The 15,513-nt window shown below is 38.8% G+C and overlaps 1 protein-coding gene across 2 annotated transcripts; it reads right to left on the bottom strand.

Annotated features, from left to right (window-relative positions):
- Positions 1-3,405: 3,405 nt before the first annotated feature.
- ptbp2b (polypyrimidine tract binding protein 2b) lies at positions 3,406-15,031 on the bottom strand. Of its 2 annotated transcripts, XM_043218021.1 has the most exons (15): positions 14,901-15,031; positions 14,188-14,218; positions 13,930-13,990; positions 11,759-11,931; positions 11,419-11,562; positions 11,149-11,307; positions 10,912-11,022; positions 10,392-10,590; positions 10,005-10,064; positions 9,242-9,357; positions 6,429-6,462; positions 5,788-5,880; positions 5,485-5,701; positions 5,126-5,203; positions 3,406-4,795 (listed from the first exon to the last, which is right to left on the bottom strand). In XM_043218021.1, exons 1-15 carry the CDS (start codon positions 14,906-14,908, stop codon positions 4,666-4,668), a joined length of 1,614 nt encoding a protein of 537 aa, XP_043073956.1. In that variant the 5' UTR covers positions 14,909-15,031; the 3' UTR covers positions 3,406-4,665. The 2 variants fall into 2 exon arrangements, with proteins under 2 accessions (XP_043073956.1, XP_043073965.1); XM_043218030.1 differs by lacking the exon at positions 10,005-10,064.
- Positions 15,032-15,513: the final 482 nt, after the last annotated feature.

Raw genomic sequence — 15,513 nt, 5'->3', positions numbered from 1 at the left:
TGGGAAATCATTTTGACCTACAAAAACTATGGAAGGGCAAGACAATGACACTATTTCTGTACTTACAGTGGAGAAACTGGGCTTGTGGAAATGCTATCTGTCACAGTACAACTGAAGGCTGCTATTTATCCCTGCATGAAGTCTCACAATAACCATCCACAACTGCGCTACAATTATATCAGTTGTTAAAGGAAAACATATCAATTGTCAAGTTAAACAATGCTAGTAGTTTTTTGTGCCCTGTTGAACTCTGAACTGACCTTGTATTGGACCTACAGCTTGTTCTCCGGCAGTCTTTTCTCAAAGCACAGAGAAACAGCGTTTTTCTCTCTCTCTCTCAGTATTAAAGGGTATGTGGCGAGTTACAGATGGCCTTGCAACAACACAATGAGCAGAGTGGGCTTGGATTGCTCAGGGGAGCTTTGATATCCAGAATATTCACAACACAATAACAAAATCCCAAACTTTTAGGGAAAAGCCTGAGCTTTAGAGCAGACCGGTTGAGTTCAGTTAGCACATTCAAAAGAGCAAATTTGTAATACAGAAATTTAAATAATGTGGTTTGGAGAAGTAACTACACCGGAGTCCAACAATATTGGCACCACAAGGAACTATTTATTATTGCGAAAATGTTGAAATTAAAACATGTGGTCTTCAGCCAAAATTTTAATATTGAAAACAATGTTTTACTTTTTCATTTTGAAGGCTTTAAAACTAGTAAACAAAACATACTGAATCAATATATCATTTTTAATTGAAAGGGTTCATATGATGTTGCTAAAAAAAAACGTATTTTGCGTGTTTGGTGTAATGACACATCGAATCCCCCCTCAAAATCCAGCCCCGTTAAGACCCCAAGTGATCCCATTGGCTCAAATTGCATTTAATAGGTACTCTCTTTAGTTCCTGATTTAAATTCCATGTTATGATAAATGAAGTTTAAACTATGTTACAATGATAATTAATGTCTGCATTCCTTAGCTTATGTACTAGCAAACATTTATCTGATTAGCTTAATAGCTTATTTAATCTATAAATTAACTGTTAAATGTATTTTTAATTTTATAAACAAAGTTAATTAACGATTTTAAAAAGGCCACACTTTTATCTAATATCTAAACATCAACAGACAGACGTGATGATTCATGAGTGATGGGTGTAACAGATCTGATTTAGCATGTATAACTGTATAAGAAATGCCTAAATATAAGTTTATATTATTAAATATTACTACTATTAGTACGTTTACACTCTTAAAACGTGAATTAGGCTACACTTGTTGAAGGAGAGATGACACGATTATTACTTCAACTCCAAAATCAGAGCAGAAATTATTTAATAAAAATTTATTTATATCTATACGATCCTGACTTTTATCTTTTAGACGATCCAGATTGATGCTTCATTGAAAGCTGTTGGACAAACACATAACTTTCTCTTAACACTAGTATTTGGTTATTAAAACAAAATTAAATAACCTAAAAATAACCTAGAACATTATTTTTTAGAACACTGTAAAACTATCTTTCTGATTAAAAGGTTGCAGATGTTTTGTGTGTGTGCGTGTGAGCTATGCAGATCCCTGAAATTTGTTCAATGCAGCATTTATTAAAATACAGAAATTAATCAAAACACATTTTAAATTATTATATTAAGCCAGGGTTAAGCATAGAGTGATAACAGAAATCATAACTTTGTGGGTTTGTTTCATCTTTATTTACTGCGCGTCTCTGATCTCCACACGCACAAGCTTTCACCTGTCTTCAAAGTAATATTTTTTATTTTAAAAACTTTGAAAAAATATAAACCAAACATTGTGTTGAAATCATTTTATTTGGTGCTGAAGAAATGTTAAATCTAGATAAGTTACTCTGTAATGGACAGATTTCATCTTATTTAATTTTACATGCGATGTGTTATTAGTTGATGTGTTCAGGTTATAATTTATTGAACAATAGCTAAAAACAAGATGCTCTGTAACACTGATTAAGCATCCATATGGATACTGAAGTACAGTGGGGTCATCATATTGGAGTAGAGGTTAAAATAACGTTAGGAAAACGTTAAAGAAGCATTAGAAAAATCTTCTACAAACTAGAAACTAACTTTATATTTCCTTAAGAAATAGATGTGAAGGTAAGCGCATCGTTGTTGCAAAATTTTTGTGTAATTCTCGGATTATACAGTATGCATCAATGAATTATAGTTTCGATTGGTGTGCATGAATACGTTCCAATACATTTTTGCATATAAATTTTAAGTTGATTTTTTCATTTCTTGATTGACGTTTCGACGACGTCTGCTAGCTTGCATGATATTTTATTCATATTTGGCAGTTCTCTTTAATGTATGCTCCCCGATTTAGTCTGTATGGGAAACGTATATTATTTCGTTTTAAGGAGATAAAAATAGCTCTCAACAACCTTGATTTACATTTTAACGTTTTCAGATGGAAATCGTCCATCCTATCTGGCAACACTGGTCAAAAACAAAACAAATGCCTCAGTTTAACCTTAACAACAAAACAGTGTCTCTAGAACATAGAGCAACATCAATAGCTCTGCCTTCTTTACGTAAACATTTGGGCGGTATTATTAAAAAAAAAAACACAGTGAGGTAGAGATGTGGGGGCGTGTTTAAACGAGGCGTCTTGAGTGGGCACTGAACAAGACGTGCTTTTATAAAGCTCCACTTAAGAGACACAGTTACTTTTCTATGTTAGGCTTTTATGCTAAATACCCAACCCTAAAGGCAACACAGTCACACAAAACACTGAACCTCCACTGCACTCTGTAAAAGCTTGCTATTTAAAAAAAAAAACAGCATGCTTACTAAAAAAGAATCACTCTTCTCAGAAGAATTCTTGCCCTGTTCTGTTACTATGTTTATACCGTTAAAAAAAAAAAATGTTGCAAGCTGCAATTTTTGTACCTTTCGTCTTGGCTCAAATCGGTGCCAGTTGATTGTCCTTTCTCCAGCAGACAATCAATTGCTTCAACATACAATCAGCTGCAAAGGCTGTAAGCATTTTTTTCCCTCCATTGTACCACATGCGACTAAACACAGGTGCCAATCTGTTGCCCAAACACCCTACTTTTGGAAATTATGGAGACATGAAAATGGCATGCGCACTGACGTCTAGGTTGAATATGCAGACAGAGAGATCTGGGGAAAAGCATGAGAAAATAGAGAAGAAACATGACAACAGGATGGGAAAGTTACAGATTATCACTGCAAATAAGGGCGAAGATCACATTGTTTTCATGTTTTAACTTCTAGGGTATATTTTTATACCAGGTCAAGTGAGTATTTCTCCACCCTGGGAAAAAGTGCATCAGAGAAAAAGAGCCAAGTGAGATACAGAGGACAGTACAGGAAGAGGAAGAGACAGCAGAGAGGCAGAGGTGAATGCAGAGCGAGAAGAGTTTATTCAGCATGCTACAGGATAAAAGCACTACACCACACAGGGACCGTCAAGCACAAGCTTGGTAGAAAAAAGAACCTTTAATTGTGCCGCTTCTATACCGAACTTTACATTCCTAAAGATGTAAAAACTCAATTTATGTAGAAAATGTACAGAACACCCCCTCCCCTTTTTTTCCCCAGGCCTACACCACAAAAAACATGTCATTTTTCAGTAGAATCACTGAATGATTCTCATACAACCACGATTAAGGACAATTAATAATTATCATTTATGAGTGATGTCAGTTTTTGTTTTTTTTGCTGTTGATAAAAATATTCCAGAGGTTGAATAAAACATTTTGTACAATGTAGAATAAAGTAAGACTAAAGGCACATTTACTTTGGTCCCAACAGTCCCTACATTAAAGTGACATCACAACATCAAACATGGTCAACCTGACACATGCAACTGCCGAGATCCATCAGCACATGCTCTGATTTTCATCTAAAAAAAAAAAACAAAAAAGAAAAACTGGGTAACAATTCACTGAAGCAAAAGTGAATGAGATATCAAAGCAGGTACTATACGTCACACACTGCGCTCCCCACTGTCAGTGTTTTGTTTACCACAGGTTTCAATCACAAAAGTACCTTGGGTGCCTGATCAAAGAACAAAATAAAATACACTACAGCCCAAAATAAAACAAATGCACAAGATAATTTACAACTTGGAGTATGTTCCATCAAATTCAGTTACTTGTGTTCAGATTCAATTCATTAGATCATAAAAAAAAGAGCTTTTGCCTTTGAATCAAAGCAAACCTACTAGCTTTCAAAGCTTCAATTGAATTGGTTTAAAAAGGAAAAAAAAAAAAAAAAAAAAAAAAGCAAGGTGAGGCCACGTTGAGGCAAGAGTGAAAACTATCACTTTCAAATCCCATCAAAACAACAAAGCAAGGTTAAGTTTTCTGTATCATCACACATAATGTGCCTAAACCTCTATAAAGTGTAACAATGGGAGCAAAGGGATGATGCTATTTTGCTAAGTAAGGCACATTTTTGTCAATCCATCCTAAAACAGAATAACAGCTGGCCATACACAAACAATAGTAGGAGCAGATACAGAGCGAGTCTTCCTTTAAGGGTCATTCTCATTGAAGTTCTTGATATGGTGTTAAGGAATGACTGGTAAAAATTAATTCGACTTGAGGCTCTGGGGGGAGAGAGAGAGAGAAAAGGTGACATGGCACCGGTGGATCCTCAGATGGTGGACTTTGAGAAGGACACTCTCAGGCGGTGGCCACGGCCCATGTCGTAGTTGTGAAGGTCAATGAGTGACTGAATCGCCTCCTCCACTGTGGACATCTGCAGCAGAGCCATTTTGCGATCTCTAGAAATAATAAGAATACAATAATAAGCTACATGGGGGTGATTAATGAGAACATTTTCATTTTGGGGTGGAGTAACCCTTTAAGACAGCGCGTCTAGATACCCTGAATTGTATAACATTTCTTGAAGCGATTATCACTACTTGTTCCTTAAAAAAAAGCAGCTCGGAATTTGTATCACTCAAATCAATCAATGCTGTTTGCCTAGTTCTATTATTTCCATTACTGTCATCATTGCATCATGTCTGAAGAGCGCTGCTTCTCATGTTTTAGACGCAATGATGTTTTCTGTGTGAATGGCCCCTAAGAAATAGAACGCAGTGGGTTCTTACTGGAAAAACTTGAATGCTTTCACTGTACCGCCGGAATTTGAGAAGAGCAGTCGTAAATCCTCCTCTGTCACATTCTCACTGGAGGGGAAACAAGCAGTTATTAGCATTTCCTCAGAGTAAATGCTAAAATGTTATCATGATGCATGAACCAATAAAAAAGGGAAAACAAATTTTCCTTGGTAGCCACATTTTAATCTTAGACTTGAACTGAAAAACTGCGAGAAGGGGGGGGGAACCTGACAATTACTTTAAAAAGATGGTCAGCAGTTGGTTCAAGATTTATGATTCCAGAACACAACATGTATTAATAAGAAAAACCACCGCTAGCATTCATTAGGACTGATGTTCTGCATACTCACGGTATGTTAGAGAGATGGAGAGTAGCTGAAGGGGGGAAGATGTTCTGAAAGTTTTTGGACCCTGGCTTCTTGAAGCGATGCAGAGGAGAACTTGTGAAGTCCTTGGTCAGGCCCTGATCATCTAAACCCTCCCTGGGCAGCTGTACCGTCTGGTGTTTGGAGAGGGTCACGCGAATGATCTTGCCATACATCTTCTGCCCGTTCAGATGGCTCATGGCTGGATAAAGACACGGAGAGCTCTTTCTTTGTTTTAATGCCATAGGAAAATGAAGCACTCACAAAAAGGACAGCGTGTCAGCTTACCTAACTGAGCTTGGTTTCCATCAGACATCTGGATTAGAGCACTGTCCTTCTTATTGTAAAGGATCTTCACGCGCTGCACGTCACCGTAGACACCTTCGGTTAAGCAAGAGGCAGATGGAAGGGGGAGGGAAGGAGGAGGAGGAGGAGAGGAGTGAACCAGGAAGGACAAGTTAGTGCTTCAGAAGCTCCGGTTCTGACATGAAAGGTGAAGATGATGGTACAAATCTTCCAAATTATCTACACCAAAGAGTCCAAAACAGTGTTTCTAACAGACACAACTTATTTGATACGCCCTCCAAAAACAAGCTCATGTGATATGGCAAAGTTAAAATCAAAAGCCTACATGCAAAATAATCAACCATGCATTAATATAAGCTGTACATGAAGAGAGACAGATAGAGCAAGATAGAGACAGAGGCTTCGAAAGCCAAGGAAAAACAAAAAAAATTTAAACTTTCATATTTAAAATTTGGCATAGTAGAAATAAACAAATTAAATTTGAAAACTAAGAAACTGTTGTTACACTAGTGCCAGATTAATAACTAACCCTTAAATTATAAATGAAAGAGAAAATAAAACAACTGAAATGAAATTAACAATAGATAAACAAAAAAAGAGGTAGATTGCTAACAATAACATACCGAAGAGGGTAAACAGACTTTGGGGCGTAACCATCTTTAGAAGGAGAGAAGAGCAAGCAGCGTAAGACAGGAAGAGAGAAGAGTCGAGGTAGAGCGGAGATGAACAGATCATCCATAACGGAGGGTGGTTTCCCGTAGAATGGTGAGGTGGTCATGGAGCATGGGTCAAGGCAGTTAATTGGGGCAAGTCGGTCCGAGGAGGAACATTTGTTTTGGTTCAGGCACAAAGCATGAATGGGTGGAGGGCGGGGAGACAGGATTGCAGGAGAGAAAAGGGCCAACCAATCACAGAGGAGTCAGGAGAGGAGAGAAGAGGAGAGGGAAGAGGAGGGGTTGGAAGCAGCGTGGGATAAAAGAAAAGGGGAAAAAAAAAAAAAAAAAAAAAAAAAAAAACAGGAAAAAGTTGGAAGGGGGGACAAAAATAATATACAGGTCAGTACATAGGAAATGCAGGAGTTTGGTCAGAAAATGGCAGGGTTCTCTTTTTTTTCCTTTTGCTTCCCCCGACTATGTTTAATAGAGCCAAACGTAGTCACCCGAGACCGAGCGTGGGCAGGGCACATTTACTCAGACTAACTGCAGCACAGAAACACTGTGAGAAGGACAAAGCATGCAGAGCGCGTGGAAGGCTTTAGTATGAGAAAGCGTTAAGGGGGGGGGGGATAAATCAAACAAACTAAACATCAGCCTATAGCTGTTAAGGGGTGGGGCCATGCGGCGGGTAGGCATGAAAACCACCTTGCAGAGTTATGGCATCAATAGAGAGCACGTCATGTCGAAAAATCCACAAACCCACAAGTGTTTGGGTAAACAAAAACCATGATGGGGAAATTACTGGGACACTTCAAAAAGACAGAGAAATCAAAGTGAGAGAGAGTGTGAGAGAAATGAGAGAGGCGGGTGGGGCTACCATGTTTCATACCAACTTTGAATAGCTTAGAGAGAGGCAGTGGAGCATCAGGAGAGGAAGAAAGAGATACAGCTTAGAGAGAAAAGACAGTTAGATATTACTTCCAGACAGAGCGCTTGTGAAAAGGTGCGAGGGAGAGAGAGAGAGAGAGAGAGAGAGAACCAGAGAGAGGGGAGAGGGGGAGAGATAAAGAGAGAGGAGAGACAGTGATCAAAATTTGCACAGAGGAGAGACTGCAGAGAGACCCTCCATTTTGACGAAAACCTTACTGAGAATGCTTTCAGTATATTTCTGCAAGTATAAATGTCACAATAGAGAACAAAGAGCTACAGCTTTTAATTCATTACTAGTCACTATCAATTCACTACTATCTGCAAATATACTGAAATAACATTGAACATAATATATGAAATACACTGAGGATGGAAATGAGACACAGGTCAACCTTGCAGTCATATCAAGACAAGTCACCTGCTCAGTGTTCATTGTGTGTGACCGAATACATCATTCTCAATCTAAGGCACATTTAAAAAGTGACTGAAATGACTTTGAAATCAACTTCAAAACATCCAGCAAAAGAGCAAAGTTAACATAGGAATGTGATTGTAGTGTTTTGGCGGTGAAGGAAGCCCTGACGATGCACTCAAAAGGACTGGGGGTTTTTTGTTTGTTGTTTATCAAGTGTACTCTGACAAACACAGTCACCCAAAAATACTGTGTCATCATTTATTCAGCCTTATTGTTTTTGTTGATTATTACATTAAATGCAGGCTTTTATTCACACATAAACATTATGGTAAACACAAGCTCAACCACGCTTGCTTGATAAGTGAGAACCAATGAGGTTTGCTCTGGCATATGAAGCAAGCGAGGTTGAGTTTGTATGTGTACGTAAGCCGACTAAAGATGAATTATTTTCACCATATGCGGATGGAGTTCACTACAAGAAATCTGAAATCTGAACAAATTAAAAAGAACCCAGACATTACACACCTGCCAACTTTGTCACTGGTTACAGGAAAAAACTGGGCACCATACACTAAATGAGGATCATACAGTGCCAAGATATTAAGCAGTTCTAAAGCAAAAACAGACAGACAGTGTCTTTCCCATCATACATTATGTACTTTCTGTGAAATCTGACTGACCAACTCTGATTTTCCACAACTAGTGTTGGAGAGTACAGCTTAAACGCGACCTTGCATTAAACCGCTTTTTGAAAAATGAATAGTTTTGGCTGTGTAGACTTTAAATTTATTAATATATTAAAACTACATTAAGTAAACTAAATATGAAGACAATATTAAAAATGACTTTATTTTTTTGTGTGCTGAACAAGTCTTTTTTGGCTTTCTGTTTTTGGTCTGACATTAGGGTGAGTAAACAAAGACAGAATTTCCATTTTCCACACATATATTGGCCCGTATAAATTTAAATAATAAAAGTACGTATGTGGGGCAGCTTTGAGGTTTAAAAATTGTAACTAAAAACAGGCATGCATTACAGCGCACTTTTTATGTGTTTTATGTGATATTAGTCCGGTTAAGTGATGATAAAGATTCATTTTAAAATTAAGTGTTAATTGAGTTCTAGTATTTGCTGAAAAAAAAAAAAAAAAAAAAAAAAAAAAAGTATAACAATTCTGAAAAGGCTTCACCAAGCATCCTTCTTAATGTTGTGCTCTCAAAACACATCACCGTTTCACGCCTGTTAACACTGCTCTGCTGCTAAATGCCGTGAAGGCCCCTCAAACTCAAAAATGATCTTTAACGGATGAGGACTGAACATATAAAACCTGAGACATACAGTGTACTGGTGACCTGATTGACATAATGAAAAGACTGAACAGAGAGAGCAGGGAAATGTTTGTGTGTGCGTGTGTGTGTTGTGGCTGTGTACTGACCTCTTCGTTGAGGTTGCTGACCAGGAGCACTCCGCCAGGCCCCGAATGTCCAGACAACGCCACCCTCCCTGCTGCCGCCGCCGCCGCTGCCGCTGCACTCAGAGGGCTGATGGCCCCTACAGAGAGAAGAGGAGAGAAAGGAAGGACCGTGTTAGCTCACACAGCCCAGAAGAGCCTACAGCTCAGCATCTGCCCTATGGCCATGCATTCTACCTGTCTGCACCCACCACACCAAGCACATCCAGTTACGCAGCCAACACCACACACCTCAGGCAAACCCACATCCCAGAGTCAATATATGCCACTAGGCAGATCGCTATCTTAACCGATTTCACACAGACTAGCGCTCTGGAGCAATATCCGAACCAAATTGCTTTTTGGGCCCTCTCTGCTCACTGTAGTTAGCCGCTCAATAGGCCGCTCTGCTTTAGCTAAAGGGAACTAGTGTTTGGCAGTTTGGATTGCCAGTCTGTGTGAAATACGGGTCCCTAATTAGTGTGCGTGTCAATCTATTAAGTCAGGCCCATAATGCAGAATGGAAGGGCTTATTGTTGCAGCTTCAGATTTATGCTTTGACAAATAGCGACACTGTTTATGAATCCTGCATGTCAAGTCAGGACAAATGGTTGGGGTGGTTTCAACATGAAAGCCCTGCCAATTCTGACAGCACTGGAAAAGTCCCTGTCCTTCAGAAGGAAGAGCGCATTCAAGTAGGGTTAGAAAATCAAAAGGAAAAAAGGAAAGTAAATGGAAGCATAGGTACCTAGAGAAGATGGAAACCCTCCACCACTAGAGTAGGAAGTTACCATTCCAGAGGGAGTACCTAAGGAGAACGTGTACAGTCAAAGTCTTACGGGATCAAACACAGACTGGGGGCCGTGGAAGCGGCAAAAAACGTAAAGCAGCGTGTTTGAATGGCACATCAATTAGACGGGATTGCATTTCAGGCACCATTGACCCATTTTCCACTAAGAACTAAAAAAAAACTCTCATGATTCACAATAGAGGGGAAGCATTCACACCTCTACCCTGCTCTGAAACTGAAGCTATGCAGAAAGGAGATGATGATGATGCATGTCAGAGAATGAAAGGGAAGATGGGTCTTAAAGGTGTGATTAAACGTTTGCGTTTGAGGCGTTTTCCAACTTACCGAGCAGGGAGGTGGAATCTTTGCTGAGAGTGGCGGCCACAGACGGGTCCACGGGCGGTTGACCGTCTCCTGCGGGCAGCTCGGGCCGGGTGTAATCCCGGCTTTTGTCGTTGTTGTATTTTACATTAAGGTTGACCAGCTTGGAGAAGTCAATGCGTAAGGTGCAGCAGGAGTTGTATATGTTCTGGCCATCCAAGGACTGTAATGAAAGAAGACAAGAGGATGAGAGGAAGACATTTGTTATTCCATGACATGGGTGAATGAGGATAAGAATAATTACAGCCAGCGCGTAATGTAGGGCCATGGCTCAAAGTAATAAAAACGCTCCTCTACAAGTAATGACAACTGCAGTCATTTCATCACATAAATGAAAAAAAAGGTACTAAACCAACATATGACTGGATCATAATTTGCCTGTGGCCATAACCATCACATTAAAAATCTCATAACAGTGCTTTGGCACATCATTACACATTTATAGAGTTTGCAGTGGTTTCAATCCTCCTCTTCGTTCACTCACCAGTTTGGCCTGCTGGGCATTTACTGGGTCACTGAACTGCAGAAGAGCCTGGAACTGATTATTTTTGGTAAATGTGATTATCTTCATGACGGTCCCAAACTTGGAGAAGATCTAAGAGAGATAAGTGCAAAGTCCTGTTAATTCAGAGGCACGAGAGTGTAAAAATACATTTACTGTTTTTTTTTTTTTTTTTAAACTGCAGTTTATTCCAGATGGATGCCTGCTGTGGCCAGTGACCTGTTGGAGGACGTCCAGGGTGACTGGGTAGAACATGTTGTCAATGATTATTCGCAGTACTGGGCTGGGGGCAGGCGTTAACACACTCTCGCCAGCCGCTGAGCTTGGAGAGCCACCCTCCTGGACAGCGGACACCGCCTGCAGCACGGCCTGAGCTCGCTTCAGAAGGAAACCAAGGGAACCGATTAGGGCTACGCTAATTACACACTTCCGTTGCCGATGCATTTTTAGCTCAGAAAAATTAAAACAAGGAGGAGAGCATTTTCTTACCTGATTGAGCGCACTGTCAGTCTTGAGCTCTTTGTGGTTGGAGTACTGAATGAACACTGGGACATTACGCACTTGAGGTGTAACAGCTGTGTAGTAGTTCACCATGGTAACAGCTGCTTCCTCTGTTCCTAGCTCCAAAAATGCCTAATTGAGGGAAAGTGTTAAAAATGAAGAAAGAGGCTCTTTTTCCAAGTGAATGAGCAAAAACTTTGCTCACCCAATTTGAAAAACAGATTTAACAAGACATTTTAAACACGAAATTGAATTTCAGAAGATGTCTCTTTGCTATCACAACAGGAGCTTGGTTTAATGTTCCTCAACGCCATCCCCCAACACATACCTGATTTTTGCCTTTAAGCATCAGGATATTAGTGACCTTTCCGAAGGGCAAACCCAGGGCGATGACCTCAGTCTCGGAAACCTCATTGGGGAGTTTCCGGATATGAATGACTCTGGATGGTGGGCTGTCCATGCTGTCCTCCACCCTCAGTTTCTTACTGTCACTTCCATTAGCTGTCAAATAAATACACCTAAACTGAAATACACCTGCACTACAAAAGTTGTTTTTCATGGTGATATTTAATTAAATAATTTGGACCAACTATATATTATTTGCTACTAACTGGGAATATGATCTTCGATACAGATGTACAGCGTTTAAATTTTAGCAATTTAAGCAAAAAATGACTTGGGATGCTTTTACATTAAATGTGATTCTGCCAGCATTTGTTTTACAAAATGCCTTATGTATGTGACAATATTCTGTACCTTGATGTTTTCCAGCATTTCGCATCAAATCTAAGTGCAATTTTCGTGGTTAAAATTGCAATTAAACTTTAACAAATTAACATAATAAATTTTTAGCAATTTAGTACCTTATTTACAGTATAGAATATAATCGAAATGTACAAAAAAAAAATAAATAAATGAACGAAATTAAAGGTGAACCCAAAAAGCTTGAATGTTTCAATAAGATGAGCCTAATTCGAACCCCACAAAACAAGGATTTGGCCATACAGGGGTGCTCAATGTCCGATTTCAACTACAGGTTTTCTCCTAATAATTTAACATTCAGCCTAATACGATAAGGCTCCAAATAAGAATGTGAAAAAGAAACTTTTAAATGAATATTTTTTTAAATGTGCGTGAATGAATCTAAAATTAGGCAGATTATATTTTTGCTTTCTGTGATCCGTGACCGACAGAGGAGCGCAAGGGATTTAAATCCTTAACAAGACACAAATTCATACAGGCAGAGTAAAAGACTGGATTTTTTTTTTTCAATCAGGTAGGTTACAAAATTTCAAAACATTTCAGCTGGTTATAATGAGATTTTTGGATGCTGTGAACATAGGTGCCGAATAATTTGAGATATTATCTATTCACTATGATATTGGCAAAACAGATCTGGCAAACTATTCAACCATATATTGGTTTCGAAGAAAGGAAGCGTTTTGTTTTTGTCCAGTGCAAGCTTATGAATCCTCTCATTATAAACAAAACCTTATGAGATTGCATGAAGAAGACAAAGGATAACCTTTTAGTGATTTTAAATGGAGTACTCTTTATACTTTATATATGGAGTACTTATATATATATATATATTTTATTTTTTTATTTATTTTTTGGACATTGTATATTTAAGCAGGAAACTCGAAAACTCGAAGGAGCAACTGGACAAGACAAAAAAATATAAGTGAATGTTTACATGCACTAAAATTTAGAAAGCACACTTTCTAAAGCATCGTCAGTATTTAATTCTGGAACGGGCCTGGATAAAACTAGCTGTGTTTGAGCAGCTTTTACAGCAGCTCATATTTATGCGATTGCATGGAGTTTTATGTGGCAGTAGGCTATGCTCAAAGCCGGCAAAATTAGAAGGATTTGTTAATTTCCTCCGTGAAAATCTTTATACAGTTAGAGTAAATATGCGCACATGGTTCAGCGAATATTTCTCGTTTCTGTTGATTTCATCTTATGCGTGGATTATTTGGTTTTATTTTGTGCAAATCTGCGGTCAGCTCTGATGATATGTGGCCAGCCAACATTTTTCTATCACGCCGTGCGCCTGTGAGGCGTCCATTACACATTTTCCATAGGCGTTAGCTACATTTGTTGGCAGAAGAATTATTATTTGTTATCAATGCATTTTTTGATTTTTGTTGCTTGTGTGCATATTTCACGAAAGCTTGCTAGGTACGTGCGGCCATTTTATAAAAGCAATAAGCCTCATAAAGCCAAGGATCGCAGTGGTTTAAGAGCAGCTTAGGGGGTTTAGCTGTTCTAAAACAGTTGTAAGGCACTGCTTCTAGGGCTTATTTCTTTAAAACTGTACATTCTCTAGACACTTATACGTAATGAAAGAATTTTGTGAATGACAAAAGCTCAAATCTTAGGCCTTTCTGTGGAGTTTTCTTCTTCGTGTTCATGTAGGCCTAGTTTTCGGTTATCAATTTTACACAGAAAGTCTATACTGATTGCAAGCGATTTACAGTTGTATTCCCCTCTTACCAGTGACTGAAGAGTTTGGACTGTTGTACAGACTGCCAGACAGCAAATCATCTGAGCTTCTCTAGAAAGACAGATGTACACTGCTAATTCAGTAAATCATTCATACGATTAAAATGTTGAATAAATCATGTGACTTTACATCATTCCATTATTCACATTCCACCGAAGTGATCCGGACCTGTACACCGAGACTTATTTAACATATTTCGATATAATACCTTATAACTAGGATACGTTAAGACAAGCAAAAACACTTACCTTCACACCAACTGCAACATCACTTGCAATGCTGTAAAAAAGAAAATAGAAAAATACCGATAAATTCCTCGCTGCTTGTTTTGTTACCGTCGAAATCACATACACGTCCAAACACGATGTCATTGGTACACTAATTTCTCCTTAACGTCGCGAATATTACGGTTTAGTATTACGAGATAACATTTCATATTTTAGGGAACCCTCGAGTGTAGACACTATTTTCAGCAGCTTGTTGTAAGAGGCTTAATAACGCTTCTACAAAACTGAGTTGAAAAGCAAATTATGCATAATAAAGTCGCACTGAGCAACTACGGATTAATATTCAGCTCGTGGTTGGAGTGACCGTTACGTTTCAAACAAAGGAAATCGGACGCGCCCGACGCTCGGTAACAGTACCGTTAGCCTCGGAGCTACGCTACATTACACGTCCCTGTCGTTCACATAACACGAAACAATTCACAGACGCACATTAAATTATTCAGAACGCTGCTATTTGATATTCTGTATACACACCGCGTCTATTCGGCGGTAAAATATGATCCGCGGAGCTCGCGTACACGTTATTATTAGCCAACGTCGGTTTATGCATGCACAGTCTGCGCGAGCGGCCTTGTCGGAACGCTCAAGATTGCGACCACACTAGTTTCAGAATGAATTTAAACCTCTCTCAAAAATGCATTTTTTCGATTATTCTGTAAACAACGCAGCCTTACCCGTCCATTGCAGGGAAAACGATCTTCACGGTGTGATACCGATCGCAGGAGCAGAGGAGCCTTCAACACACGCGCGTAACTATGCAAAATGGAGAGTCTGTTATTCACGGAAACACCCGAACATAGCCGAGACACAGCCGAACCGACGAGCCAACTCAGATCGATGGGGTGACTGATATTAAAAGTTCGTTATCTAAAACAACAATAGGAAGATAAAAAAAAAACATGAAAAAAATCATCGTTTTCGTCAGCATAGACATCTGCATTAACATTATTATCAGGGACCTTCATCGGTTTGGAAAACATACAATTAGTGAAACTAATTCCCATGCTTTAAAATTTCATGCACGTGCACATGGAGGCTATCACATCTGTATCACATCTAATCTCTGCAACACATGCACCATTTTGATTCTCTTTTCTTCATTTTATTTATTTATTTTATAGAAAGTATTGAAAGTAGTCATTCTTTTCAATGAGAATACACAAAGTCTTTAAATTAAGCACCAAAGAAATTATATATGAATTTGTCAAAAGAAAGGCAAAGAGATTTAAATAAGCCTAATTACAATTAGTGAATAATTTTAGCGTCGTTTTGGGTTTTTGGGCACAG

This window comes from Puntigrus tetrazona, chromosome 2 (genome assembly GCF_018831695.1).
Source record: "Puntigrus tetrazona isolate hp1 chromosome 2, ASM1883169v1, whole genome shotgun sequence".
Taxonomy (NCBI): Eukaryota; Metazoa; Chordata; class Actinopteri; order Cypriniformes; family Cyprinidae; genus Puntigrus; species Puntigrus tetrazona.
This window is presented reverse-complemented; position numbering and strand designations above follow the sequence as displayed.